Here is a 27,686-nt window from a genome sequence, read left to right as displayed (position 1 = left end):
TTTATTGGAAATGCATTACAGAAAAATTGGTTCTTTTTTATCTGTCCGTTGTGAGCGAATTTCCGATATATCCGAGTCCGATATATCCGAGGTTTACTGTATTTAACATTTTGTAGATATATGTATGTCACAGGGCAAATCTTGAACATTTGTGGAAAAATAAGCATTTTTAAAAAAAACTGTTAATTTATTCAACTTAAAAAGTCAATAATACTCATAATGGTTTACATATGTGCCTTGTTTGGGGATTATTAGCCGTTTGACACCTAGTTAGACTTCGAAAACTCCTGTTCTAAATCATGTCATTGATTTCTAAGATGATATTTGATAAATGCAAATATGGAATGTATTACCTACTCGTGTCATATCATAAGTTATTCTTCATACAGACAAAGAGGATGAGAGAAAGAGACAGATAAGGAGATGCAAAGTGCCACCCGAAACTTTTTTCAATTTCACTGCCAATTTCCTGTGTAATTACTGATGTGGTATGATGGTCTTTTAATGACACGGACCTGCCAATGTCGCTGACACTGACAGCGCCTGGGTGCATGTTGGGGAGATGAGACCGGGGCCTGCTGATGATGAGATGCAGCAGTACTGTGGAGATTAGACCAGCCTACGCTTCACCTGCCGCATTACACACAGGGACACACAAATACACACTAACTGTTCTACAATGCCACCTGCTTGCCGTATTAAGTACCCCCCCCCCCCCCCCCCCCCCACCCCACCCCAGCACCTCGCACCCCCCCTGTGATCGTCATTGCCCATCAGCGCCACCAAGTGTGTGTGTGTGTGGGGTCAATGAGTGAGTATACCTGTAGTCACACCAGGGGCAGCGGTACGGTTTCTCCCCAGTGTGAACGCGGTTGTGTCTTGATAGGTGGGACTGTGTTGTAGAGGCGAAGTTGCAAAGCTTGCATTTGAAGGGTCTTTCTCCTGTGGGATTGAAATAAAAATATGACAGAAAAGCAACAGAAGACGCATTTTATAAAATATTAAATCTGAAATGGCAGGCAGACATAATTGACACATGCCAATATGTACAAAATAAAAAATAATAATGGAAGGAAAGTTGAGGAGCAAATAAAATGAATTATGAAAACCTAAATTAATATTCATAAAAATGATTCTTGATCCTTGGGCACCTGCCTGACAGCAGCTAAGAGTAGTGTTTTGTTTCGCCTTCCCATTTCCCCTAAAAAAAAAACACTTGGTATTGACAGCCCATCTAAAAAATGCAATTTCCCTAAGTGACAGAATGACATAGTGAAATGATAGCTAAAATTAAAAATCTCAGCCATGCTGGTACACGTGTCTATCACTGGCAGCAGGATGTCACACTAACGGACCCTTGTTTGTGTGATAGTTGAGAAAATGATGTAGAAGGACAGGAAAACACGTCTATTGTTGATCTTCCAGTGTCACCCACGGTCCAGGATTATAGAGGTTCACGCATAGTTGGATTTTTTTGGCATCTACCTGTGTGTTGGCGTCTGTGCTTGGTGAGAGCGTGTCTGGTCCCTCCAGCAAAACCACACAGGTCACAGAGGAAAGTCTTTTCACCTGCACAAGTGAGTAGATGACACAGAAGGTAGCATAAATATATAACACGTAGAAAGCAGCAAAATAAGAAAGAAATGTAGTTATTTAGAAATGGCTTAAATATTAACGATGCACATATATATCAATTAAGCCTATTTTAGGGGGGCTTCAGTCCCTCTAAATAATTTGATTTTTTTTTTATTGATTTTATTTTATTTTTCAAAGAGTTTTTTGTTACAAATAAAAAAAATATCTGCAAATTTCATACAATAGGGCAAAAGCAGCTAATAAGCAAGCCAATGAGCAGGCTAATACTAGCCTAGTAGTAATAATTTGATTTTTTTTTTTATTTTAGGATTTTTTATTGATTTAATTTTATTTTTCAAAGAGTTTTTTGTTACAAATAAAAAAAATAAAAAAAATATCTGCAAATTTCATACAATAGGGCAAAAGCAGCTAATAAGCAAGCCAATGAGCAGGCTAATACTAGCCTAGTAGTAATAATTTGATTTTTTTTTTTATTTTAGGATTTTTTATTGATTTAATTTTATTTTTCAAAGAGTTTTTTGTTACAAATAAAAAAAATAAAAAAAATATCTGCAAATTTCATATAATAGGGCAAAAGCAGCTAATAAGCAAGCCAATGAGCAGGCTAATACTAGCCTAGTAGTAATAAATTGATTTTTTTTTTTATTTTAGGATTTTTTATTGATTTAATTTTATTTTTCAAAGAGTTTTTTGTTACAAATAAAAAAAATAAAAAAAATATCTGCAAATTTCATATAATAGGGCAAAAGCAGCTAATAAGCAAGCCAATAAGCAGGCTAATACTAGCCTAGTAGTAATAATTTGATTTTTTTTTTTTTTTATTGATTTAATTTTATTTTTCAAAGAGTTTTTTGTTACAAATAAAAAAAATTACAAAAAAAATATCTGCAAATTTCATATAATAGGGCAAAAGCAGGCTAATAAGCAAGCCAATAAGCAGGCTAATACTAGCCTAGTAGTAATAATCAGAAGAAGAAGAATGATGATAGTAATAATAATAGGCTAATTAATAATATAATAATGATTATTATATCATTGATCACTGTTCACTGGACAGAATGGTTGCAGAACTTGAACAGCGGTTTTGCAGTGTAGATTGTGTGTACTTGTGTACATTTAATAGTGGCCTAAAACAATTGAGTATCTCTACTAAATCTGTCCAAAAGTGGGAAAGTTATATCCCGGTTCTTGTTCCTTATTTCTTTTTGGATATTTTGATTTTTTTGATTTTTTGAATGTCTACTACATTCATTAATATCCTGTGCATCTCCAGGGGGCTAAACGCCCCCCTGTTCTCAGAACCTAGTGACGCCCCTGGCACGAAAACATTCTAATTGGCCCAGGAAACAAAGTGAAATGTGACTTATGATCTTCTGATCTTTACCAATTAGGATCATGTTTTAATAATACTGATAAAAATACTGATAATGACCAATTCATCTCAACTGCAGTGTTTCACCTTAAATTATCATTTCCCCATCTTGCTTTCTTAAGGGCATCCGCCCTTTTGCACACTTGAGCGCTCAGATCCACACTGAAGCGGGTTGCACTTACATTGCCATACATTTCAATATATTTACTGGTAACAGCCACTTTACATCACAAACACAAACAAAGACTAGAAATACTGCCTAAAGTCAAAGCACTCCCCCAAATACTGACACACAACTTAGACTACACCGTGAGACCAAAGTATGGTACCATGGCTTGAGGAATGAGAAACAAATATTACCGGTACTTGTGAAGCACCACTCTGCAAAATTTACGGAAATGAATTGAACGGGTGATTTAAAGTAGAACACAAAGAGAATACAACAAGTAGAATGAATCCATAAAACGCAGGTCTAGTTTGCTAACAGATGAGCCAAGCAGAAGTCACAGATCAGTAGCGTATATCCATCAGAGCTCTCATAGCTAACTAATTCCTCCAATCAGACGGATCCATGTAAATATGTCAAATGGGGGACGGGAAATTGCCAGTGTGGTTTATTGACTGTGATAAAATCTGAAAAGCACCGCTGAACATAATTACATACTTGTCAGAGCCATAAAAATTAGCTTTATTATCAATGGGATGGTTTTCTACAACTTCATTTGGGGGCGATGCCTTCCAGATGGGGAGCGTGGAGAGCTTTTTCACACTCCTCCTCCCTTCTCCGCATCTGGCCCCGTCATTAACAGCGTGATGAGCTCCCTCGCTCTTCTTCTTCTCTCTGCCATTGTGCAGAAGAAGTCAAGCACTCCGCGCGCAGTAATGACATACATATAAGATACACAGTCACGGTTAGTGTATATTAGAGAATGGGGGTCTTTGTAGAATGGATGGACATACATCAACAATAACACATGCAAAAGTTCTGCCTGTGTTAGAAAAGCAGCCACCATAAAGCTCATTTCACAAGATGTGTAATGATTGACAGCGTCAATCAGTACAAGTCAATAAAAAGCATTGTGCAGAACTTTGTACAATGAAGGATCCCAGTGACATCATTAACAACTTTAACTGCAGCAATTATTGAACTGTGTTGTTTTTGGAAACCACATTGGTTGTTTGATAAAAAAGAAATAAATAAATAAAAAAATAAAATAAAATAATAATAATAAATAAAAAAATAATAATCTGCATAGCAACAATTTTCGAGGTCAGATCGTTCAGAGGACGGTCTGGACCTGCAGATTTGTTTTTATGGGCTTTATAAACCTCTGAATTAGTAACTGGTCTGAAAAGAAACCCAAACCCAAACCCAAACCCAAAGACCGGCCATTATGTTAAAATGAAGTTTTAGAGTTGGGGGGTAATGTCTCATATACAAACAACCTGATGTTCATTGAAGCTATTGTTTAACAGTCGGTACAAATTGCCTGTGAGAAAAAAAAATCACAAACACCAAAAATTAAAGCAAATATTGCATTATGATATGGTATTTATAATTCTTAATATATGTAATCAAAAGATAAAAGGGGATAGCTTCTATCCTGTAAAGCCTATTTGCTTGACTTGACGGTGCTGGTCACTCGTTCAACCCCTTCCCTCTCTCCATCTCTCATTACACCAAGCGCTACAAGACCTCACCACAGAAAAATCCATAGCCATCGATCCCGATGCCCGGCTGCGGTCGCCACAATTATTCTTGAGGATTCTTGAGGAGAAAACATTGGCAATAAATTACATGTGTGCTTTTCATCTGCTGATCTGTGGTGTTGCACTCTCTGGTGACTTAGACGACAAGGTGGGTTAACACAAGAGTGACACGCGGTCAATATCGAATGGTCCTACAAACCAAACACAACATGTACAAATCAAATATGACCGGAACAATCAAACATTTTCATTTAGCCACGTCACAAAAACAATGCAGAATAATTTTGGAATTTTTATTGTCCCTAAAAAAATATTTTTTGGAGACCAATGCATGATGTATGATAATGTATCATAATAATAACTAAATTCCAGCTGAAATTGCCCCTGCAATGCCCCTGCGTACGTTACATGAGTTTAGCAAAAAAGCTAACATGCTAACCGTTGGCATGCTAGCCCCCAGCAAGATGGCACTCCATAGCGTCAAGGCGGTCCTACAATATCCCTGCATCATGCCATATCTGTATTAGCCTTTACGCGTGAGGAAGACAGCTAAAATGTTAACATGCTAACAGTAAGCATGCTAGCAAAAAAGTTCAGAGAAAGTATTCCTACATCATGCCATGTATATATAAGCTTTGAAACAGGAGTAAAATAGCCAAAAAAATGTATGCTAACAGTAAGCATGCTAGCAAAAAAAGTTCAGAGAAAGCATTCCTACATCATGCCATGTATATATTGGCCTTGAAACTGGAGTAAAATAGCCAAAAAAATAATGCTAACAGTAAGCATGCTAGCAAAAAAGTTCAGACAAAGCATTCCTACATCATGCCATGTATATATAGGCTTTGAAACAGAAGTAAAATAGCTAAAAAAAATAATGCTAACAGTAAGCATGCTAGCAAAAAAGTTCACAGAAAGTATTCCTACATCATGCCATGTATATATAGGTTTTGAAACAGGAGTAAAATAGCTAAAAAAAAATAATGCTAACAGTAAGCATGCTAGCAAAAAAGTTCAGAATAAGCATTCCTACATCATGCAATGTATATATAGGTTTTGAAACAGGAGTAAAATAGCTAAAAAATAATGCTAACAGTAAGCATGCTAGCAAAAAAGTTCAGACAAAGCATTCCTACATCATGCCATGTATATATAGGCTTTGATACAGGAGTAAAATAGCCAAAAAAAATAATGCTAACAGTAAGCATGCTAGCAAAAAAGTTCAGAGAAAGCATTCCTACATCATGCCATGTATATATAGGCTTTGAAACTGGAGTAAAATAGCCAAAAAAAAAATAATGCTAACAGTAAGCATGCTAGCACAAAAGTTCAGACAAAGCATTCCTACATCATGCCATGTATATATATGCTTTGAAACAGAAGTAAAATAGCCAAAAAAATTAATGCTAACAGTAAGCATGCTAGCAAAAAAGTTCACAGAAAGTATTCCTACATCATGCCATGTATATATAGGTTTTGAAACAGGAGTAGAATAGCTAAAAAAATAATGCTAACAGTAAGCATGCTAGCAAAAAAGTTCAGAATAAGCATTCCTACATCATGCAACGTATATATAGGCTTTGAAACAGGAGTAAAATAGCCAAAAAAATTAATGCTAACAGTAAGCATGCTAGCAAAAAAGTTCAGAGAAAGCATTCCTACATCATTCCATGTATATATAGGCCTTGAAACTGGAGTAAAATAGCAAAATAATTAATGCTAACAGTTAGCATGGTGGCACCTAGCGAGATAGCATTGAGTATCAAGGCAGTTCCATAGAGTCCGTATACCGTGCTACACACAATTTTGCGCTGTTCTATTTGTTTTTACTTTACGTTTGAGTGAGTGTTGACTATCGAGACGAAGGCTCTTATTGAGGTTTTTTTTTGGGGGGGGGGGTGGGAATCTTTTGAGATGGGCTAATTCGTTCGATATTCGATATTCATTCACTTGCATTTGACTTTGCAAGCATTTACTTGCGTCCCTAATTTTACTACATTACCTTGCATAGCTCCTCAAACATCCACTCTTTTTCTGTGTGTGTGTGCATGCTAGCATCCCCGCCTCCCCTCCACAGAGGCAAAATCAACTTTATGACTGACAAGAGGTCTCACTCTGTTCGCCGTTGTTCTATGAAACGTCTAGGCGCTGAAAAAATGCAGAGAATGAACTCTCATCCTGCCTGAGAAAAAAAGGTTAATTTTCATTTATCGTGTGATTAATTTATTCATGTTATGGCAAGGCGTTTTGAAACAAGAAGAATTGTTTGTTTCAGCTCCCATGATGCAACTCAGCTCTTATTCGTTATTGAAAACGACCTTATTGAAGCCAAAAGACGGAACCTTTGTGTATATCAGTAGTATGTATATATTCTCCATTATATATGTATGTGTATGTTTCAACCCTGGAGGAGTCTGTATGCAGCTATAATTGCCTCCCTCATTAGTTATGTTTTAACAGGAGAGGAAGGGAGGGCAATTAATTTTACCGCTTAATTTTTGACACTGAAACCGCTGCTGTATTGATGTGCTCGCCGTTTTGCCTCTCATTTCTCAGGGAAATTAATTGACAAAGTACGAAGATTTATCAGCATATCGCCAGATTAAGCGACAAACTGAGGCAATGAGGAAATCAATTGCGGCCCTGTCGCTGCGTTCAGCCCCCCCCCCCCCCCCCCACGACCCCTCCAATGCCCGAGAGCCTGGGAAAAAGCTGGGTGGGTCAGATGCAGCACACTTATTTATTTATTTGTGTCGCTCATTCATCAGCGGTTATAAATGACCCTGGCGGCTGAAGACCACAAAGCCCCCCCCCCAAGCCCCCCCCTTCTCTCCGCCCCCCTCCCAATCCCTCAAACAGGACTGGTGTGTGAAGAAAAGTGATTCATAAGAAAAACACACAAATCAGAAAGGAGCGGTGTATTCAATTCAAGGCCAATACAAAAAGAGTGTTAACTTTTTCTCTTTGACGAGGTGATGGAATTAGACATTTTACATCTTGACATCTTATATCTCGTCTACATTGTCTGGATATTAATATGATAACATGCCTTCTCTATTGACTGGTCATGAAGACCCAAAGATTAAAATGTTTTGTACTTGCTTGGAGACACATCTCAGCTTAAAAAAAATCAGGACTCAGAATTAGTAAGTAGTGACCTCCTATTCAATAATAATAACAATAATAATAATAATAATAATAATAATAATAATAATAATAATAATAATAATAATAATAATAATAATAATAATAATAATAATAATAATAATAATAATAATAATAATAATAATAATAATAATCATTCATTCATTCATTTTCTACCGCCTTTTCCTCACGAGGGCCACGGGGGTGCTGGAGCCTATCCCAGCTGTCTTTGGGCGAGAGGCGGGGTACACCCTGGACTGGTGGCCAGCCAATCACAGGGCACATATAGACAAACAACCATTCACACTCACATTCATACCTATGGACAATTTGGAGTCGCTAATTAACCTAGCATGTTTTTGGAATGTGGGAGGAAACCGGAGTACCCGGAGAAAACCCACGCATGCACGGGGAGAACATGCAAACTCCACACAGAGATGACCGAGGGTGGAATTGAACCCTGGTCTCCTAGCTGTGAGGTCTGTGCGCTAACCACTAAACCGCTGTGCCGTCCTATAATAATAATAATAATAATAACGTATAATCATGCCTTTAGACCCATCGCAATGGCAGTTTGTGGGCGTAATTCCGTCAGTTACTATAGTTACGTAACATCAGACGTGGTGACGTCAATCAAAATGAGCCAATGAAATGGTTTCTTTACTCGCCGAGAAGTGAATGAGCGAACCATGGTTTGCTCCAAAATATGAAAAGTTTATATAGAAAAATTAACATTTAAAAAATCAATAGGTAAGTTCATTCTTCCAGCATTCAGTCAAAAGTGCAAATGTGACGCAACGTTATTTGACAAAACATACATCATTTGAGGGGAAGTATCCATCCAAGTTGGCAAAAAATAACGTCGCTGACACCCCGGTCTGACAAATCTCGGAGTCACGGCGCATTCACAGCACAGCAACGTGCAAATGAGTGTTCACTAATGATTGTATGGATATTGGAGCTAAACTAAAAAAAAAAAAAACATTGACTGACGGGAGAGTTGTGAAGGATTGCTAAGCTGCAGAGACTTTACTCAAAGGTAAACAAAGACAAAAGCTACTACAGTCATACAATAACAAGCAAATCTGAAACTTTAAGAGGATGTATTGTATTGTATTTTACATTTTTTGTTCATTTTATTGTATGTTGTAACGTAGGTGCCAAGATAATTGTGCTGTATTGAAACAGTAGGGTGATATGCAGCGTTTTGTCACATTTGATATTCATATGAGCGAGTTCGTTTGATGCATTTTAAGGCAAAATGAGGTTCCGACATTCACTGTGAAAAAAACAAAAAAAGCATAAATGGACCTTACTCAATTTTAATTGGAGACCCCTGCTATAGTGGCTTTTAGGACCGGCTTTCACAATTTGCATTTTGCTTTAAGAGGCGTAGGGTGTGTGTTTTTCGGGATAGTTAGGTGGTCCTCGGTTTACGGTTTTCATGTTACTTCACATAGTTACGAACGCACTCTGTAAATGAATGAAAAATGTAAATTTAGCTCGAGAACTAGTTACAGCACACAGCGGTGGAAGGATACACGTGGTGTGCAGCACAAGACTTTTTGGACTTCATTATGTCTCCCAAAAAGCCATCGTAATGGCAGTGAAAACGGTTCCTACTGCTGGTCTGTGACCATCATTAAGGATAAAGATTATTGTTAATGAACGCTTCAGGGGTCATGGATTCTGTGTGCTATTTCAAGGTGATCTGGGAGCAAAAAAGAAGGTTATCCTTCCAGACTAGCCTGGGACAAAACTTTAAGGAGGTAAAAAGGCTTGGAAGCAATGTCACTGCTAATTTTTTAAATGAAAAAACAACCTGACTATTCCTTGAACCTCTGTGAGCGGCATCGGACGTACTTTCTGTTTCCCAGCATGCTTTGCTGTTTTTGTAAATGGCTGGAAAACACATAGTTAGACCTCACATAGACGTACGTAGTAGTCGGTTAATATTCTGCATTATACGCTGGTAGTGTATTGTCTGTTTTATCCACCGATTGCTTTGCTGTGTGTAGTTGTTTTGACACCACAACTCGGAGTGTGTGAGCTGGTGACGCTACGCAATTCGTAGCTAATATAAAATGTCTAACTCGGGTGCACTACACTTGAGTACCATCCAGTGGATAAAATGTGAAATGACACAATGATTTTTGAATTATATTTTTTTTTCAAAAAAGGTAAAAATGATCAAATATCGGTCTATAATTAATAGCACAATTATCGATCAGCGATAGGCCTAACGAGAACCCTCTACCACAGGGGTCTCAAACTCAATTTACTTGGGGGCCACTGGAGCTCGGGTCTGGGTGAGACTGGGCCGCATCAGGTTTCCAAAAAAAAAAAAAAAAAAAAAAAAAAAAATATATATATATATATATATATATATATATATATATATATATATATTAAAAACAAAAACATTTAAAAAACTTTGCTTTGGTTCCAATTTTCTACAATAAAAGCTCTGATAAAACATTCCACTACACAAAATAAGATGAAAAATAAATAAACAAATCAAGAATAAAGCAAATCAATCAGTAATAAATAAATAAATATAATAATAATAATAATAATAAAACGGCAAATAATAAAAACTTAAGAAACCCCATATAGTTGGTGGGTAGACAAATTATTTTTTTCAGATTAAAATGAACAAAGCATTATTAGAGCCCTGTAGACATGACAAAACACGACTATAGTCACATTTATACTCTTTTTTTTATTTACAACATATTGCGCAACTGCAGGGTCTTGAGACACATGCTAACTCACAAACTAGAGAGCTAGCGACCTAAACGGTAGCCTCCAAGTTATTTCCTTTAAACCTAAAAAGCCAAAAACTTACCACTTCCACACGGATAGGGAGGATAACTATTAACAGTTATTTAACCTTTAACATGAACATTAATCAAACGTAATAATTTTTTCTGGGTACATGATACCATACAGCATCCATATCAAACTTGCGCGGGCCGCACTAACATTAAACTTTCATATCAAGGTGGGGGGCCTCAAACTAGTTCCCGCGGGCCGCATGTTTGAGACCCCTGCTCTACCATGTAACGGATACTGTAGATGTGTATGTGGATTAGTCATAGTGTAACCAACTATGCCTGTTAATGCAATATTGAACCTGCACCAAAGTATTCGATCATTATTGCTGTAGGATATCGAGAAACGTAGCAGTTTTTCCCACACAAAATAACTTTGCCACCAATAACTCAATGTGAGCTGTGGCATAATTCCAATATGAATATTCACCCTTCCCCCTTTTCTCATTTTACCGCAATCTATTCCTGTTTGTGTTTTCCTTATGACAAAGACACACATCCAGACATTCTTTCACACAGTGACAACACACCTCTCCAGGTGGGAACTTGGCGACATAGACGCCAGCCACCTGATGGGGAATGATGAGTGCGAGATGCAAATGAAAATAAAACATCTAATTATGTCAGAGGTACCTTGACATTACATCACTGTTAAAACACATTTAAAATAACATCCAGCAAGTCTCTCTCTCACGCAGGAGGCACCTATGACGGATGGAGGGCTCTCCTCCAAGCATTTAGTCAGGCTGTCAGGCTGCGGGGCTGCTGCTGCGTCTTTCACTGACTTAAACTGGGACACGTATGAGACATTATTAAGGCCGAGGGGAAACTGCTTGGCTGCAGCAAAAAGACATTTGGGTTGACCTGGGCTATTGCTGAGAGGGTATAATCTAATTAAGTATACTTAATCTGCACAATATGCCTAACAACAATAGAACAGTGAACGGTGTCCATGCAATGGCAATATAATCATGCAATATCTGATTGGCAGAATGATGGATGGCTGACGGCGATGAGCGTGTACTTAAGTAACCTTTAACCTCAGATATAAAAGCCCCCCTGTATGAGAGATCTTGTGTTATTATAATTATTTGTTCTCTTAATTCTTTATTTGACAAACAGAAATTGTTTGAAAAGAGAAAATATACAACCAACCAAAATATGTTTTAATTACAATCAAAAGAACATTAAAATAATACTTAATATATTTATATATAATAATAATAATAATATATTTTATTATATTATTGATATATAAATTATATATTATTATATATTATATTATATATTTTATTATATATTATTTATATATTGCAATATATTTTATACCTGACTGCTGTGCCCCGCCCCGCTTTTCTCATGTTTTAACTGTGTATTAACAAATGAATGTTGTATTTTAATTGAAACAGAAATTGTTTGAAAAAGACAAAATATCCAACCAACCAAATATGTTTTCATTACAATCATAACAACATTAAAATAATACTTAATATATTTATATATAATAATAATATATATTTTATTGTGTTATTTATATATAAAATATATATTATTTATATTGTGTTATTTATATATAAAATATATATTATTATATTATACATTATATTATATTATAAATTTTATTATATATTATTTATATAATGCAATATATTTATACCTGACTGCTGTGCCCCGCCCCGCTTTTCTCATGTTTTAACTGCGTATTAACGCATGAATGTTGTATTTTCATGTATCTTTTGCTCTGTTTACTTGCTTTTATTCAACTCCATTCTTCTGTAAAGTGTCTTTGAGTATTTTGAAAAGCGCTATACAAATAAAATGTATTATTATTATTATTATTATTATTATTATTAATAAATAAAAATGTGTAATACTATATTTATTCTATAACTGGCACCTCACTTCGAGCTACTCAAACGAATGTTAAATGTTAAAAGTCAAATATTGACCTACATCAAGACTATGTTTAGCTGTGAAATATCTTACTATTGTCATCATTTTTATGGTCAAATAATTAAAACAGCTACAATAGAATAGAATAACCTAAAAGGTTCATTTAATGGGGATAAAAACACACCAACAAAAGCTAAACCAAAGACAAAGCAGTGCGAAACAAGAATATTCTCCTTCCAAATCTAAGTGGTTGATGACATGATGTGCTTTGGACGGCGGTGGCGTAATTAAGAGCTTTTAGTCTCTTCGGGACCAAGAAATACTGCTCAAGTGTCTGTGGGTACTGAAAACGAGTACAGATGGCCAAGTCATGGCTGCAACCAGCCAAAAATGTGTGTATGTTTCTTCCAAACAAAGCTGTGAAGATTCATTATCGATGTGAGATTTTCACAGTTAACACATAAAGTTCTTGTGCATACAATTTGCACATCTATAGATGTATCAAAAAGTACATTTTGTTTGATCCAAGAATGATTTTTCATATATAAATACATACATATGTGTGTGTGTGTGTGTGTGTGTGCTGAAGCAACAGTACAGGATGTATAGGATTTTAGCTAAAAGTTACCGGAGTAGATTTCTCACCAGTGTGTGTCCGATAATGGTCCTTCATGGCTGACAGGTTGAGGAAGGCGTAGTGGCAGGATGGCCAGGAACACTTATACGGTTTCTCTCCGCTGTGCAGTTTCAGGTGGTTGTTTAGGGCCCATTTTTCACTAAAGGAACGCTCACACAACTTGCACTCGAACTTCCTGCAGAATGTAGAAGGTATGGAAGGAAGCAGAGAGGCAAGGGGGGGGAAATAGAGCGGGAGAAAACACAAAGTTATTTACTGATCCCGGTGCTGACATAAAATATTGGAAAATCTACGCCATGAAAAAGGAAATGGAGTTTGCTGGGTAGTCGCACTCATAGTCACAGAGCACAGAGCCATTTGATTGGGCGCTGTATATCTACACTGACACAAACACACACACACACACACACACACACACACGGTGCAGTTGGCTGCTGGTGTGTCATGTCTGTATAAGCAGGCATTGATTTTTCTGTCCTGGCCTGCCACCTCCACCATTTATTCTCTGCTTTGCACCAGGGCCCAGAGGACTACAGAAATTCTGTTACAGTCCACACACACACACACACACAAAAGGGGCGGCGGCGGCAGCGGTGGCGGCGGGGGGGTCTGTGGGGAGAATAAAGTTCACCTGTCCGGCATCCCTGACCACTTAGCCAGGGTTAAATGAACAGTTATCAACATTTTACCCAGCGCCCCTCTCTTGAGGGGGCTGTATCAGCGATTTTCTTATTGCAACATCCATTCCAATACTTAGTCCTTATTTACTCATCATTAGCATCAATACGCACTTTGCTTTGATAAATATTAGCCATCCCGCTAAAGCAAAAGTGATGATTTGGAAGAGTCAGTTTTAACTAAAACCATTTGAAAGGGTTAATGACAAGGAAAAACATATTTATAATAGGGTTGTCAAAAATAAGACTTTAACATGGTAACTGAATTATGTTCCGATGTTCCCACTCTTATGTTCATTCATTCATTCATTTTCTACCGCTTTTTCCTCACGAGGGTCGCGGGGGTGCTGGAGCCTATCCCAGCTGTCTTCGGGCGAGAGGCGGGGTACACCCTGGACTGGTCGCCAGCCAATCACAGGGCACATATAGACAAACAACCATTCACACTCACATTCATACCTATGGACAATTTGGAGTCGCTAATTAACCTAGCATGTTTTTGGAATGTGGGAGGAAACCGGAATACCCGGAGAAAACCCACGCATGCACGGGGAGAACATGCAAACTCCACACAGAGATGCCCGAGGGTGGAATTGAACCCTGGTCTCCTAGCTGTGAGGTCTGCGTGCTAACCACTAGACCGCCGTGCCGCCCCACTCTTATGTTGTTTTGTCTTATGTAAGATTATGTGATTATTTGTGTGGAAAAAATCACTTATTGAATTGGTAACTGCTATGTTGTGGAGAATAAGCTTTGCTTCTTCCTGCTCCTTTTCAGACATGTGTAGTAATGAGGTGTTATGTGTATATATATATATATATATATATATTGTAAGTACATTGTATTGTAAGTGTATATGTGAGAAACAATAATGTAGCATAGCATGCATGTCTGAAATAAATTAAGAAGAAGAATTATTGGAGGCGGCACGGTGGACTAGTGGTCAGCGCGCAGACCTCACAGCTAGGAGACCAGGGTTCAAGTCCACCCTCAGCCATCTCTGTGTGGAGTTTGCATGTTCTCCCCGTGGGCATGCATGGGTTTTCTCCGGGTACTCCGGTTTCCTCCCACATTCCAAAAACATGCTAGGTTAATTAGCGACTCCAAATTGTCCATAGGTATGAATGTGAGTGTGAATGGTTGTTTGTCTATATGTGCCCTGTGATTGGCTGGCCAACAGTCCAGGGTGTACCCCGCCTCTCGCCCGAAGACAGCCTTTGCGACCTTTGTGAGGAAAAGTGGTAGAAAATGAATGAATGAAAATGATTAGTATTTTAAATTGTAGAACCTTAACGTCAATTGTTCTTTCACTTCATCTCTGTTTCTGTCATGTACTGTATGCATATCCATATCCATATGCATCACCACCCATGTATTCAAAAGGCCATTAGCCCTGCCCATCTCCATCTCGCCCCTCCGTCTTCTACCTCCGGTGGGTTCAGCACGGTGCAGAGTGTTTAAAGGCAGTGTGCATATGTATGGCTGAGACATCGGATCATGACGGGATCTGACATGCGGGGACAAGATCAAAGTGTTCCATCTGATCCCATAAGAAACCGACACAAACCCTCCTCTTGCTTACAACTCCCCCCCCCACCGCTACACCCATGCGTTCCCGCTCGTTTTTCCTCCATCCCAGCATGCGTGCCCACGTCAAGGCCTGCCTGCCTGACTTTGCGATTAGGCTGCATGATAAACAATGGCCCGTTTAGCTCATAAAGCACGAGTGTTGCACATAATGCTTACAATAAAAGATAACATCTCTTCACTCATCTTATTTGCCTCTCCCATGGTGGCGCAGGCGACGACAAGTTCTTCTATAAATACCACAGGGAGTAAGGAAATACACACGCAAATGTACATCTATTGGTCAAATGATGTTTCTAGGAAGTCACGTGATGAGAAAATAAGGCAGTTTAATCTGCATTTGAGGTCGCAGGCGCCATTTTATGGCTTCCCTTCCCTTTGTTGTAAGTTTGCCTAAATGCGTCTACCGCCGCATCTATATCCAGTTCAAAGTCATCTTTATGGAACATATAGATTGATATTGTAGCTGGGACACATTTTACTCATTACCCCCCCCCTCCCTTGCGTTTAATTCCGGGCTCTTTCTCTCTTTACGTCCCTCCCCTATTACTATGTTGTCCCGCTTCTTCCAGTAAGGAAGATGTATGAGTTTGAATTATTGATTCCGACACATGCTACATGCTGCGTGGAGTCATTATTTGTTCAGGTGAGTGTCATGCCGCTCGCTATGAAACAGATACCATGGGGATTAAGCGACACAATCAGGATTTAAAGACAGCCACCCTCCCTAAAATAACATGGCCCTCGCCGCAAGACAAATGCCCCCCAAAACCTGACTTCATTTGTTTATGACTCTCACATTAGTCATTCTGCACCTAAATTATAGAGGGTGGTAGAGATTAATTCCAGCACAGGCTTTTCTATTGTGTTTACTTCCCCTGTTTCTTGAAGCCTAATAGCGCAGCATATGAAAAAAGGTGCAATTATCTCACAAAGAAAAAAAAGACAAAAAAAAAAAAAAAGCACCCGGCAATATTGCAGGATGCATCAACATAAGAAACAGACAGATATCTGCCGTACGATGGCGAGCGGTTCAACGCCACCAGGAAGTACAACCTTCATTAGAAATGATGGTTGTCAAGTGCAATTAAATGTCCTGCAATTTAATCACATTAATCTTGATTAATCACAATTTGCACCTATGCCTGTTCGGGACAGGTGGCCAGCCAATCACAGCACACATACAGACCAACAACCATTCACACTCTCATTCATTCATTCATTCATTTCGCTTATCCTCACGAGGGTCGCGGGGAGCCTATCCCAGCTGTCTTCAGGCGAGAGGCGGGGTACACCCTAGACTGGGCGCCAGCCAATCACAGTGCACATATAGACAAACAACCATTCACACTCACATTCATACCTATGGACAATTTGGAGTCGCTAATTAACCTAGCATGTTTTTGGAATGTGGGAGGAAACCGGAGAAAACCCACGCATGCACGGGGAGAACATGCAAACTACACACAGAGATGGCCGAGGGTGGAATTGAACCCTGGTCTCTTAGCTGTGAGGTCTGCGCGCTAACCACTTGACCGCCGTGCAGCCACTCACATTCATTCCTATGGACAATTTGGAGTCGCCAATGAAGCTAACATGCATATTTTGGGAACCAGAGTGCCCGGAGAAAACATGCAAACTCCACACAGAGATGCCCACCATGCGACGACTAAAGAAAATGTCTTACTAAAATTAGAAAACTGTAAAATCTTAGTCCAAGTAGAAGGAACTTGGACTTGAATTCGAGCTCAAAGCTACTATACAGTATGCTTAATTAGTAGCACATTGTTGGCCAAGCACAGGCCCAACCAAGCAGCACACCACATTAAAGTAGGCTCCGTCATGAAGAAACGTGTAGCTTAGAACTAGTCCAATGTGATTGACATGCAGTGCAGATTTATTCCAAGACAAAGGAGGGCCTGTTGCCTGTGCATTGTAAGAGCTTCATACTGTCAATCATTACCATACGCTGGTGTGATCCTGCCATCAGTTCGGAAATAAGGTACTGTCAGAACACCACAGGCCACACTGGAACTAATTGTGATATACATCTCAGAGGAGGGGTAACTTTGTTACTGGCGGGTGGAAAAAAAAAAAAGAAAAGAAGACTTGGTTCTTTACCACAAACTCATTACTGCCACCGAGTGGTGAGGTGTGGAGGTGTGTAATTAAAATGTGGTTTGGAATGTGAAAAGCAGATTTATGTTAATAAAAAATTGTTTATTTTAGCAGTTTGGCTGTAAAAAGCCCTCGATGGTGAAAATCAAGAAGTCCGTCAGCAGCGTCTTTGTCGTGGACACTTGAACTTTATTTTCGACGGCATGCGTAGTGCTTCTTATGTGTTTAGGGCAGGGGTCTCAAACACGTGGCCCGCGGGCCAAATGTGGGCCACAGAACACTAGTTTGAGGCCCCCGCCTTGATATGAAAGTTTAATGTTAGTGCGGCCCGCGCAAGTTTGATATGGATGCTGTATGGTATCATGTACCCAGAAAGAAATATTACGTTTGATTAATGTTCATGTTAAAGGTTAAATAACTGTTAATAGTTATCCTCCCTATCCGTGTGGAAGTGGTAAGTTTTTGGCTATTTAAGTTTAAAGGAAATAACTTGAAGGCTACCGTTTAGGTCGCTAGCTATCTAGTTTGCGAGTTAGCATGTGTCTCAAGACCCTGCAGTTGCGCAATATGTTGTAAATAAAAAGAGTATAAATGTGACTATAGTCGTGTTTTGTCATGTCTACAGGGCTCTAATAATGCTTTGTTCATTTTAATCTGAAAAAAATAATTTGTCTACCCCCCAACTATATGTGGTTTCTTACGTTTTTATTATTTTCTGTTTTATTATTATTATTATTATATTTATTTATTACTGATTGATTGATTTTCTTTATTCTTGATTTGTTTATTTATTTTTTCATCTTATTTTGTGCAGAAAAATAAAAATTAAGATATTTGAGAACAGTGGAATGTTTTATCAGAGCTTTTATTGTAGAAAATCAGAACCAAAGCACTGAAAAAGTTTGTATATTTCTCTGTTTTTAATTAAAAAAAATTTTTTTGAAAACCTGATGCGGCCCAGCCTTGCCCAGACCCTAGGTCCAGTGGCCCCCAGGTAAATTGAGTTTGAGACCCCTGGTTTAGGGTGTTGGCCAGTTGGTGAGTGGAAATAATCCTTCAATGCTCTCTCTCATGGCAACACAAAGAAAAAATACGATAGGGGCCGACTCCCGCCTCAAGCCAAACTGACACAAACAGACAACTTCAAAGTGAAGACTGTTGTTTATTTGGCGAAGGGAAAGTGGGGAGGGGGGGGAAGAGAGAGAATTTATCTGATATGCAACTGTCAGGAGAGCATTTTCACATGCAAAATAGCGAGTGAGTGAGAGAGATTACCTAGAGGGAGGAACATGACAGCATTCACTAGGGTCAGGATGGATCATCATCTTCAACCCCCTCCTGCCTCGTCTCTCTCTCTCTCTCGCTCTCTCTTTCTCCCACCATCACTCTCTATCTTCATCTCTCCGTTCCCTTGCTTCTTCCTTCCGTTTTCCCCTCTTCATCCTTTTCCTTTCGTCCTGTTTTCCGACTCCATCACTCTGCACTTCGACAAGCCTGCAGCTTAAATCCAGACTAAATTAGCTGAATGAAGATTAAATCATTTGGCCTTAAGCTTTCCAAGTTATTGGGAAAAAGACTGAGTAAGCTTTAAATGGTAGCTGACTGTGTTTGGATCTAAACACGTGTCTAAAGAGATGATCATCCTTTAATAGGGATCAGCGGAAACGCAACCTGATTGGAAGCTGTGGTGAAAAAAAAAAAAAAAAAAAAGGAACAAATTACATTTATCTTCCCTAAACACAGATGCTATGTTTGTGAGACAATCCGAGCTACGCTGGCAGGAAAGAATTCCGACATAAGTCAACAAGACATAAGCATTAAAGTTTCCCGCTATAGTGTGAATTTCCCAAAGAAGCCCCCAGCTTATTCCGGCAGCTTCCACCGGAGACAAGCCTCCGCTGTAAAAAGATCATCTGCTGTGAAGTCCAAGAATTATCCTAACAGAGGGGCATGTTAAAGTACACAGGCAGCGTGTCGAGGGAAAACTCAATATGTAAATAAATAAAAAAATAAAAAAAAGCCACCGTGAAGAGGCCACATGTGTCCAAGGAGTATTGTAGATGAAGCTCCTGCGAGAGGACTCCTGCATATGACTGCAATATAAACAACGGCACACAGCAGAGATGCTGGAGCTGATTTATGTTTGCCTTCCATCCCAAGAGAAGGAGGGGAAGCGAGGAAAAAAAAAAAAAAAAAGGGAAGATAATGAAATAAATAATAAAAGGCCGAGCCCATCAGATAAGCTCCTGTTTATCCTGCTGTAGGGCAAATACAAATTGTCAATTTAATGAACACGGTAGATGTGATGAAAGCGGGGTGAAGAAGCCTCCTGTCTGACAAACAATCAGGAAATGTTATCTTAATATTGTTGTGCTGTTATTCAGCCCATAACTTCAGGGATGGAGAGAGAATCCACCAGGAACATGGCGGTGGTAAGAAGGCAGAGGGGAATTAGGAAGTGGGCAGCGAGGTGAAAGGCCACCTCCCTCAGTGGTGGCCCCGTTATTGCCTGTTTTTATTATTAGCCATAGCTCAATAGTCCCGAGCACACTTTGAAACACTCTACCGCGCATTATCTCCAGTTTCTCACACAAAGATTCATGTTTTGCAGACGGTTCTATTCCTCACTAACAAATGTACAAGAAAAAAAAAAACAGTATACTAAAAGGCTTTGTTTTCACATGCAAAGATACCAAAACACTGTATTGATTTATCTGATGCGCCTCGGTCCTCTCCGAGGCGCCCTCCAGCCATCGTTCACACGGTGCTTTTAAAAGGAGTACATAGAAATAGATCACCGTTCAATGATTCCTGATGATTCTTTAATTTAAGGTTTGGCAATCTACGCGGCCACCTAAATTAACCATTATCTCCATATTTATATATTGCGCGCAATAAATTGCATCAGGAAAAAAAAAAAGATTATCAATGTGAATATCTGTGACAATAACTCAGCCTCGCAGTTGAGCACGGGATGCTCTTTATCAGGCTCCTGATAGGCCTTAAATACAGCGCAAGGCGGCACATATCGGAGCTCTTTCTCTCTAATATCAGACTGCATTAGCACCTCGTAAATCAAATTACACTCCTAGAATTTCATTAGGGTCACCTGCCAGCGCTGCTGTGCAATAGAAATATTTATGTTTTTATGCTGCAAATGCTCGCTTTCAGGTGTACAAAAGGGGAAGGGAGGAGATGTGAGCATGAAAATGGGGTATAAACTTAATTATCGGAGAAAAATACAAAGAAAACATGCAGGAAATTGTGGAAATATTGAGGTGAATTGGAGATTCGGAAGTGTGTATTGCGGACAGTTTGCGGGTTACTGATTTGATCTACTGTTTACACTCGTTAACCGGGAACAGAATCCTCTGTCATCCACTTACTATTGTGCCTAAATTTGCTCAGAATAGAACAGGATGATGTACGACGAACAAGCTAATCTGATAAAGAAAAAGCAAGACCGCTAATAGGCCAAATACTTATTCAAACTGTTATGAGAGGAGTCTGTCTTTATTATCTAATCAGCACAAAATAATTTGTTTTCAGATTTGTTCATTTGTTTATTGAATCATATTATCTGCACGGTGAGTACCTTACTGCATGCGGTCTGATGTTGCATGGGTCAGGATTAGGAAGTGTATGAACGGGGATTTTCATTAGACTTGAGGTCGGTGACCGGAATGACAGTCACTTCATAAAATTTGCGGCGTATACGTCAAACAACGTGAAGCGGTAAATCATTAGGGCCGGGAACGACGTGCACATCCGAGTCCGAGCCTCCAACAGACCACTCATCTTCACGATGTAAGACCTTAAATTATTTTAGAATAATGAGCTTTGTCTCTAATCCATGTAATGCAGGGATAGTAAAATTTTATTTTTTCTTCTTCTGTTTCCATTCCAGATGCGAGGTAACATGAGTTAAGGTACAGATAGTAACTGCAAATTGGCTCTTCGGCATGACCACTACGAGGCTACATAGACCTAGCTTCTATATGCAACTCCTGTATATCGCAACAATAGTCTGCTTATACGGGATTAAGTGTGTGTTTGTGTGTGTGTGTTCACCGTGGGTCCGTGTAAGCTCCAGTGGGCACAAGTAAAAGACCAGGTCCATTCTCCCTCTTATTACTGGAATTGTAATTCAATGATCACCTTAGATCACATGCGTGCCATAAATCAGATAGACTTGACAGAGGATGAAAAATTGTATTAATAATGTGAAACTTATTATATGGCCCCAAATGCTCCCTTGATAAATGACATTGTTTGGGTCTGACAATGATTGCATTTAAAACATTATTTCTGCGCGTGTGTGTGTGTGTGTGTGTGTGTGTGGACTGGACATTGCAGCAATGTCAGATTCCTGGGTGGGGAAGACAGAGGTGGGGTCCCAAAGCTTCATAAAATATTCAAGATGTTTCTCTCTCTTTTCTCTGGAGTCAGTGGGCATACACTGGTAGTAGCAGTAAGTGTATAAACATTGTGTGGTTCTGTGTGTGGTTGTGTGTGGTTGGGCAGGTTGAGTGAAATAATGAATAACTGCAACGTATCTTGAAGTTATGAAGCAATTATGACACGTCTCATTCAGATATTAAAAAAAGAAAAGCTCAATTTTGTATTTTTTGTATTATTTTTGTCTTTTTTTAGCCCTTTTTCTAATCTCTTTATTTTTGTGTTGTGACAAAAAAACATCCTGGCACCGGACACCTATTACACATATGCAAACACATTATTGCACTAATGCCTGTTTATGCGTATTTCAACACAACGTCTATATGGATTAAGTGTCTTTGCTGAGTGCATAAACTGTATTGAAGGATGAGATGTCGAACATCCAGCCAGAAACCCGAACCAGCCTGCCAAGTTGGACTGTAAACTGTGGACTACAATGTCAGCCATAAAAAAACACATCACACAATGGCTTTCTGTTCTCAAGTAATAATTACAGTGGTTTCTTGCACATTTTTGTTATCAAAATCGGAACCGGTATCGGAATCGTCTGTCCATCAAAAATCAGTGGAGTTTAAATGTGTTTAATAAGTGTGTGAGGCATATTTAGGGCTTAAACCTGGATTGTGTCATAAGTGTACAATGGCATTGGAAGAGAGACAGGGATGGTTCTGTAAATTTTTGTGTAAATCTTGATCCAAAATCGTAGCATGTCAAGCTAGCAGGAATCCTTGAACAAACTGGGAGTGAGCCATGTTAAAAAAAAAAAACAACTTTTATTTGCGTAATTACTGTGAAAAATGATGAGTAAATTTTCAAAAAAAGTGTACAATGAATATTATTATAGGACCTCTCTGCAAGGTCTCTGCATGCATGCCAGACTAATTGGAGACTTGGTGCGAATAGATAAGAATATTTGTTTGTATGCGTCTTGCGATTGACTGGCAACCTCGTCAGCTGTCATAGGCTCCAGTAAGCGTAAATGTCTTACCGGTTCTTTCTTTTCTGCAACTTTATTTTGTCCCAAAATAAGGAACCAGTTCAGCACCGGGTTCGTGGGACAGCTTTGGCAGCTGAAGTCAAGGTCATAGAACCCTGACAAAAAATGCATCTTACCTAAGTAAGTTTTTTTTGCTGTCAGACCCTCTTCACGTCCTCTACAGAAAGTGACATAACTTCTTAGAGGTTCTCGAGAACTTTTTAATCCCCTGACTCCTCTACACCAGCCATTTTCTTCTCCACCTCTCTGCAAATGACCGTGATGGGAGCCATTCATCTCACTCCATCGGGGAGCCCAATGAAATAAATCAAGATTTTTCCCACAAATATAACAATATTTGTATTTGGGGTGGGGCAGACATAATTGATGACTGTGGCCATGCTAATTATAAATGGCAGAGGTTTCATTAATCTTAGTCACCGGGTTGGGGGACAGTAGAATAGCAGCTGCAGAGCTGTCTGGATTGGAGACACTTGGAGACCATCGTCCCTCATTGTTTTGCTAATTTGGGCACAAATGTAGTTTTGTCTCAATGTGACTTCAGTCAACGTAGTAGTTTAGCACGTTTACTTCCATATTTGAGATTGGAGATTTTTTTTTCGAATAATTTAATACATGCACAGACACAGTTTTACAAGCATCTGTATAATGAATGTCTACATTGAAACTTTTGCTAGTTTGCACAGAGCTACATGACCTGTTTTTCAAACTTTTCAGAATCCATAATTGATGCTCGTATTCTTTAATTAATTTTGTTATGGGTTAAAATGTCAAAGTCTCTGTTTAACTTTCTGGTTAGTTATATCATTGTCTAGTTTATATAAATGTAATGTATAATATATGTAATATTCATTCATTAAAGATCACAATAATTAACATAGAGCAAGAACTAACCAACCACTTGTAGGAAGTCACTTGTAGTTACGTACAATGTTGTCCGGAAACTAAATTAGTGTACGTGAATCAAGCAACATTTTGGCCAAGGATCATGAAAAAAATGGTGTGTCTGAAAACAGAGATTCAGAACTACTGCAAATAAGAATGAAATTAATCCACAACGTAGTATAATTGCAGTTATTCAGCAGTAAATAAGTGATGGGAAAAGCAAACGGGCTGTAGTATGAAAGCTCGGTGCAAGTGGAGGCCGACGGGGGCCTGTAGAGGACCGAGGAATTATGGCCAAGTTCAGCACGGCACCTTTGGCCTCGTGTGAGTACACACTAAGGTTATTTATAGATACAAATAAACGTTTGTGGAATTGTGTTTTTGCACACGGATCTATACATATGTAGACAGTATATTGGAAAACCGCTGAACTACTTTGTCATATCACACCAAACACACACAAACACGTGTCTCCGGGTCAGAGGGACAGCGGTAGCTCAGAGCCAGCTGTGACCTGGCGTCCAGGTGCTCAGGAAAACCGCTGTTAACAGCGACGATTGATGATCTAATCAAACTGTCACCACAGCATTCCGCCACGGGGGAGGGGAGTCTGGGAAGGCTTGGGCGCATGTGGAAGGTGAGTGGGAGTGGGGTGAAAGCAGGTGGGGCAGAATATCCAGGAGGCGTAGTGCATGCTTACCGTTAGTCCAAATTGAGGGTGACAGACTCAATAGTGAAAAGACCTCTTTTTTCCCTGGATAAGTAACGGAGGAAGCAACTCCGGCATTCTTCCGGAGGATGTCACATAATCAAGGGAGCCCCAAAACACCATCGCCACCCTCTCACCATTATGCCTTGATTCAAGCGTGGTGGGGGCATCCTACGGCTAGACGATGCATTGATAATTCTACCAAAAAAATATCTAGACCATCAACTCCATGGGTGCCATGATGTCTCCCAGCTGTCTTCGGGCAAGAGGTGGGGTACACCCTGGACTGGTGGCCAGCCAATCACAAGGCACATATAGACAAACAACCATTCACACTCACATCCATACCTATGGACAATTTGGAGTTGCCAACCTAGCACCTTGTTGTTAACCTAGCATGTTTTTGGAATGTGGGAGGAAACCGGAGTACCCGGAGAAAACCCACGCATGCACGGGGAGAACATGCAAACTCCACACAGAGAACTTGGGTCTCCTAGTTATAAGGTCTGTGCGCTAACCACTCGACCACCGTGCAGCCTGAAATTAATTAATTCATTCATTCATTTTCTACCACTTTTTCCTCACGACAATTGTGGGGGGTGCTGGAGCCTATCCCAGCTGTCTTCGGTCGAGAGGCAGGCTACACCCTGGACTGGTCGACAGCCAATCACAGGGCACATATAGACAAACAACCATTCACACTCACATTCATACCTATGGACAATTTGGAGTGGCTAATTAACCTAGCATGTTTTTGGAATGTGGGAGGAAACCGGAGTACCCGGAGAAAACCCACGCATGCACGAGGAGAATATGCATACTCCACACAAAAAACTTGGGTCTCCTAGTTATGAGGTCTGTGCGCTAACCACTCGACCACCGTGCAGCCTGAAATTAATTCAGATTTAGCTGCAAGAAGGTAGTTCAGGAAGCCTTCAAACTAAATAGTTACGTGTTAATCGCTACCTGTTCTATGTGTGAGTTAATCATTTTCTCCAGGATATATCCACGACTGCCACTTGCCTATCCAGTTTGTATTAATTTAATCGCTGTTCTGCTAATTCATTAATTAAATGGTTCATTAGTGATGCCTGGCAACATCCATTTTCTACCGTGACAGTCTGATGTTTCAATTGAGTCGAAAAAAAAAAAAGGCTGGTAACGGGCCAGTTTTTGCCCAGCGCAAAATGACTGACCAGTGTCACCAGTTAGTCTCGCCATAGCACCACTGGACAGGATAACTGTCTGGGTTTGTACCACAGGATGTGATATGAACATGAAGGTGAACCGTGGTCTCTTTTCCCGTCTGTCTGAGTAATGTCACTTGGATTACAGCGAGGGATGACATCACTCTTGGCAAGAAAAAAAAAAAACTTCAAAAGCTAAACTGTCTATGGGAGCTTACATTAGACGCCAAGATGAGGTAGAGACTGTTTCCGGAAGATAAACTACTCCTGTAGTGTTATTCCACAAGTGAAGGTCATGTCCCTGTGACAGGAAAAGTGGCTTAAAGTTGCTTAGCGCTAACTAATACTATTGTCAGTAATAGGACCCCGCAACATACAGTCATCAAACTGTAGCCCGATGACGCCATATGTACAATAACCTCTGACATCGCTAACTCAAGTCACGGCCTAATTTTGTACACATTTTTCCAAATGCTTTTACTCTTCCAATACGCTTCTACTACCGTACTTTATTTAACTAATGATGAGTTTAACCACAGGGGTGGAAATTTAAGTATTACAGTGTGTCAGCAGTATACTTCCCCTCACACACCGTACCCACAAAAACACACATATCTTGCACAATTCCGCACCATATGCCCATGACAAGTGCATAAAAATCGTTCCCAAGTGATGGCACAGGCCAACCCATAAAAACTTAATGCATCTAATTTTCTAGTAATCAAACTTTTATAGACTGTGATGGCTTTTAAACTAACAAATTGTAATTATCGCTTAATTTTAACAGCAATATTAATGCAATCCTTCATTCTGCGAGTGCTCATTCTCCATGAAATATTGAGTAGGGTAAACAGTCGCTGTCCATGGGCTCTTATTCAGACAAGTAGCCAACAATACAAAAGGTGTGTTGGGGTTGTTGAGTCCCGGTCAGGGCCACAGCAGGCGAGTTGCGGAAAACTTCAAATTGGATCTGCGTGAATTCCATCGGAGTACATTTACTAATGCTGTACACCAATTAGTCATTCCTGCTGTATGTTCTGTATGGTCAGCATAGAAACTTAAGTTTGTTATTTTTTTCCCCCCTACACTTGGCTGATACAAACAAGAAGTAACTTTAAACAAACTAAATATCCCACAGTGAGTTACTTTGAAGTGAACATTTTCTTGCTCTCCGTTTCTCTGCACTAATCTCTTGCTTACAGTACCAGCAGCATTGGGACGTTACTGACTGCTGCCCTTGGGTGGCTACAAACTAGGCCTTACCACCCAACATCAAGACAGAGAGACAAAGTGCTGACACAAGCAGATAAGGGAAGGAAGAAAGAGAAAGATGAAAGAGCAGATTCATTATCAATAATTAAGGAAAGGGCTTTATTATAATGAATTAGAAGCTGTTTTATCAACTCTTATCGCTCCACGGCACAGTTAACACAATTCCTTAGCCAGCACAAATGGAAGTTCTGCACACACTTACGGTTTTTATGCATTTTTTGTGTGTGTGTGACTTGACCCCGGCTTGCTCTGTGTGGTCCATATTGCCGCCATGCTGACTCCAGGCGGGGCTCTTCCGCCCCGTGTCCCTATACAGGCTGCACAGTCAATATGGCTGTACTGTGCGACATGCTGGGATGCGGCTGCAAGCCCAGTTTGTCGTTGCAGAGCCAGATGCCCGCTTAGCCAAACGGCGCCCCTGGCACAACCACTTGACCACAGGCAAAAATGTTTATTGGTATTGTCAGCCAAACTGCATATGCACTCTATGGGCCAGTATGAAGAAGTATCGACACAAACCGCTGAATAAAACAATCATGAGTTGGACTCATCTTTTCAGTCCCATGCAATCTCAATTCCAACGCTTGGGACAATTGTTGGCGTCCAACTT

At 39.6% G+C, this 27,686-nt stretch overlaps 1 protein-coding gene across 1 annotated transcript in view; it reads right to left on the bottom strand.

Moving 5' to 3' along the window:
• The window catches only part of znf407 (zinc finger protein 407), a 148,760-nt gene that overhangs the window by 51,210 nt on the left and 69,864 nt on the right, over positions 1–27,686 (bottom strand). Inside the window, exons 6-8 of the mRNA XM_058053005.1 lie at positions 13,195–13,361; positions 1,486–1,569; positions 822–942 (exon numbers count right to left, since the gene is read on the bottom strand). Coding sequence (XP_057908988.1) covers positions 822–942; positions 1,486–1,569; positions 13,195–13,361 — 372 coding nt within the window. The remainder of the gene's footprint in view (positions 1–821; positions 943–1,485; positions 1,570–13,194; positions 13,362–27,686) is intronic.

Source organism: Doryrhamphus excisus, chromosome 17, assembly GCF_030265055.1.
Source record: "Doryrhamphus excisus isolate RoL2022-K1 chromosome 17, RoL_Dexc_1.0, whole genome shotgun sequence".
NCBI classification, from domain to species: domain Eukaryota; kingdom Metazoa; phylum Chordata; class Actinopteri; order Syngnathiformes; family Syngnathidae; genus Doryrhamphus; species Doryrhamphus excisus.
This window is presented reverse-complemented; position numbering and strand designations above follow the sequence as displayed.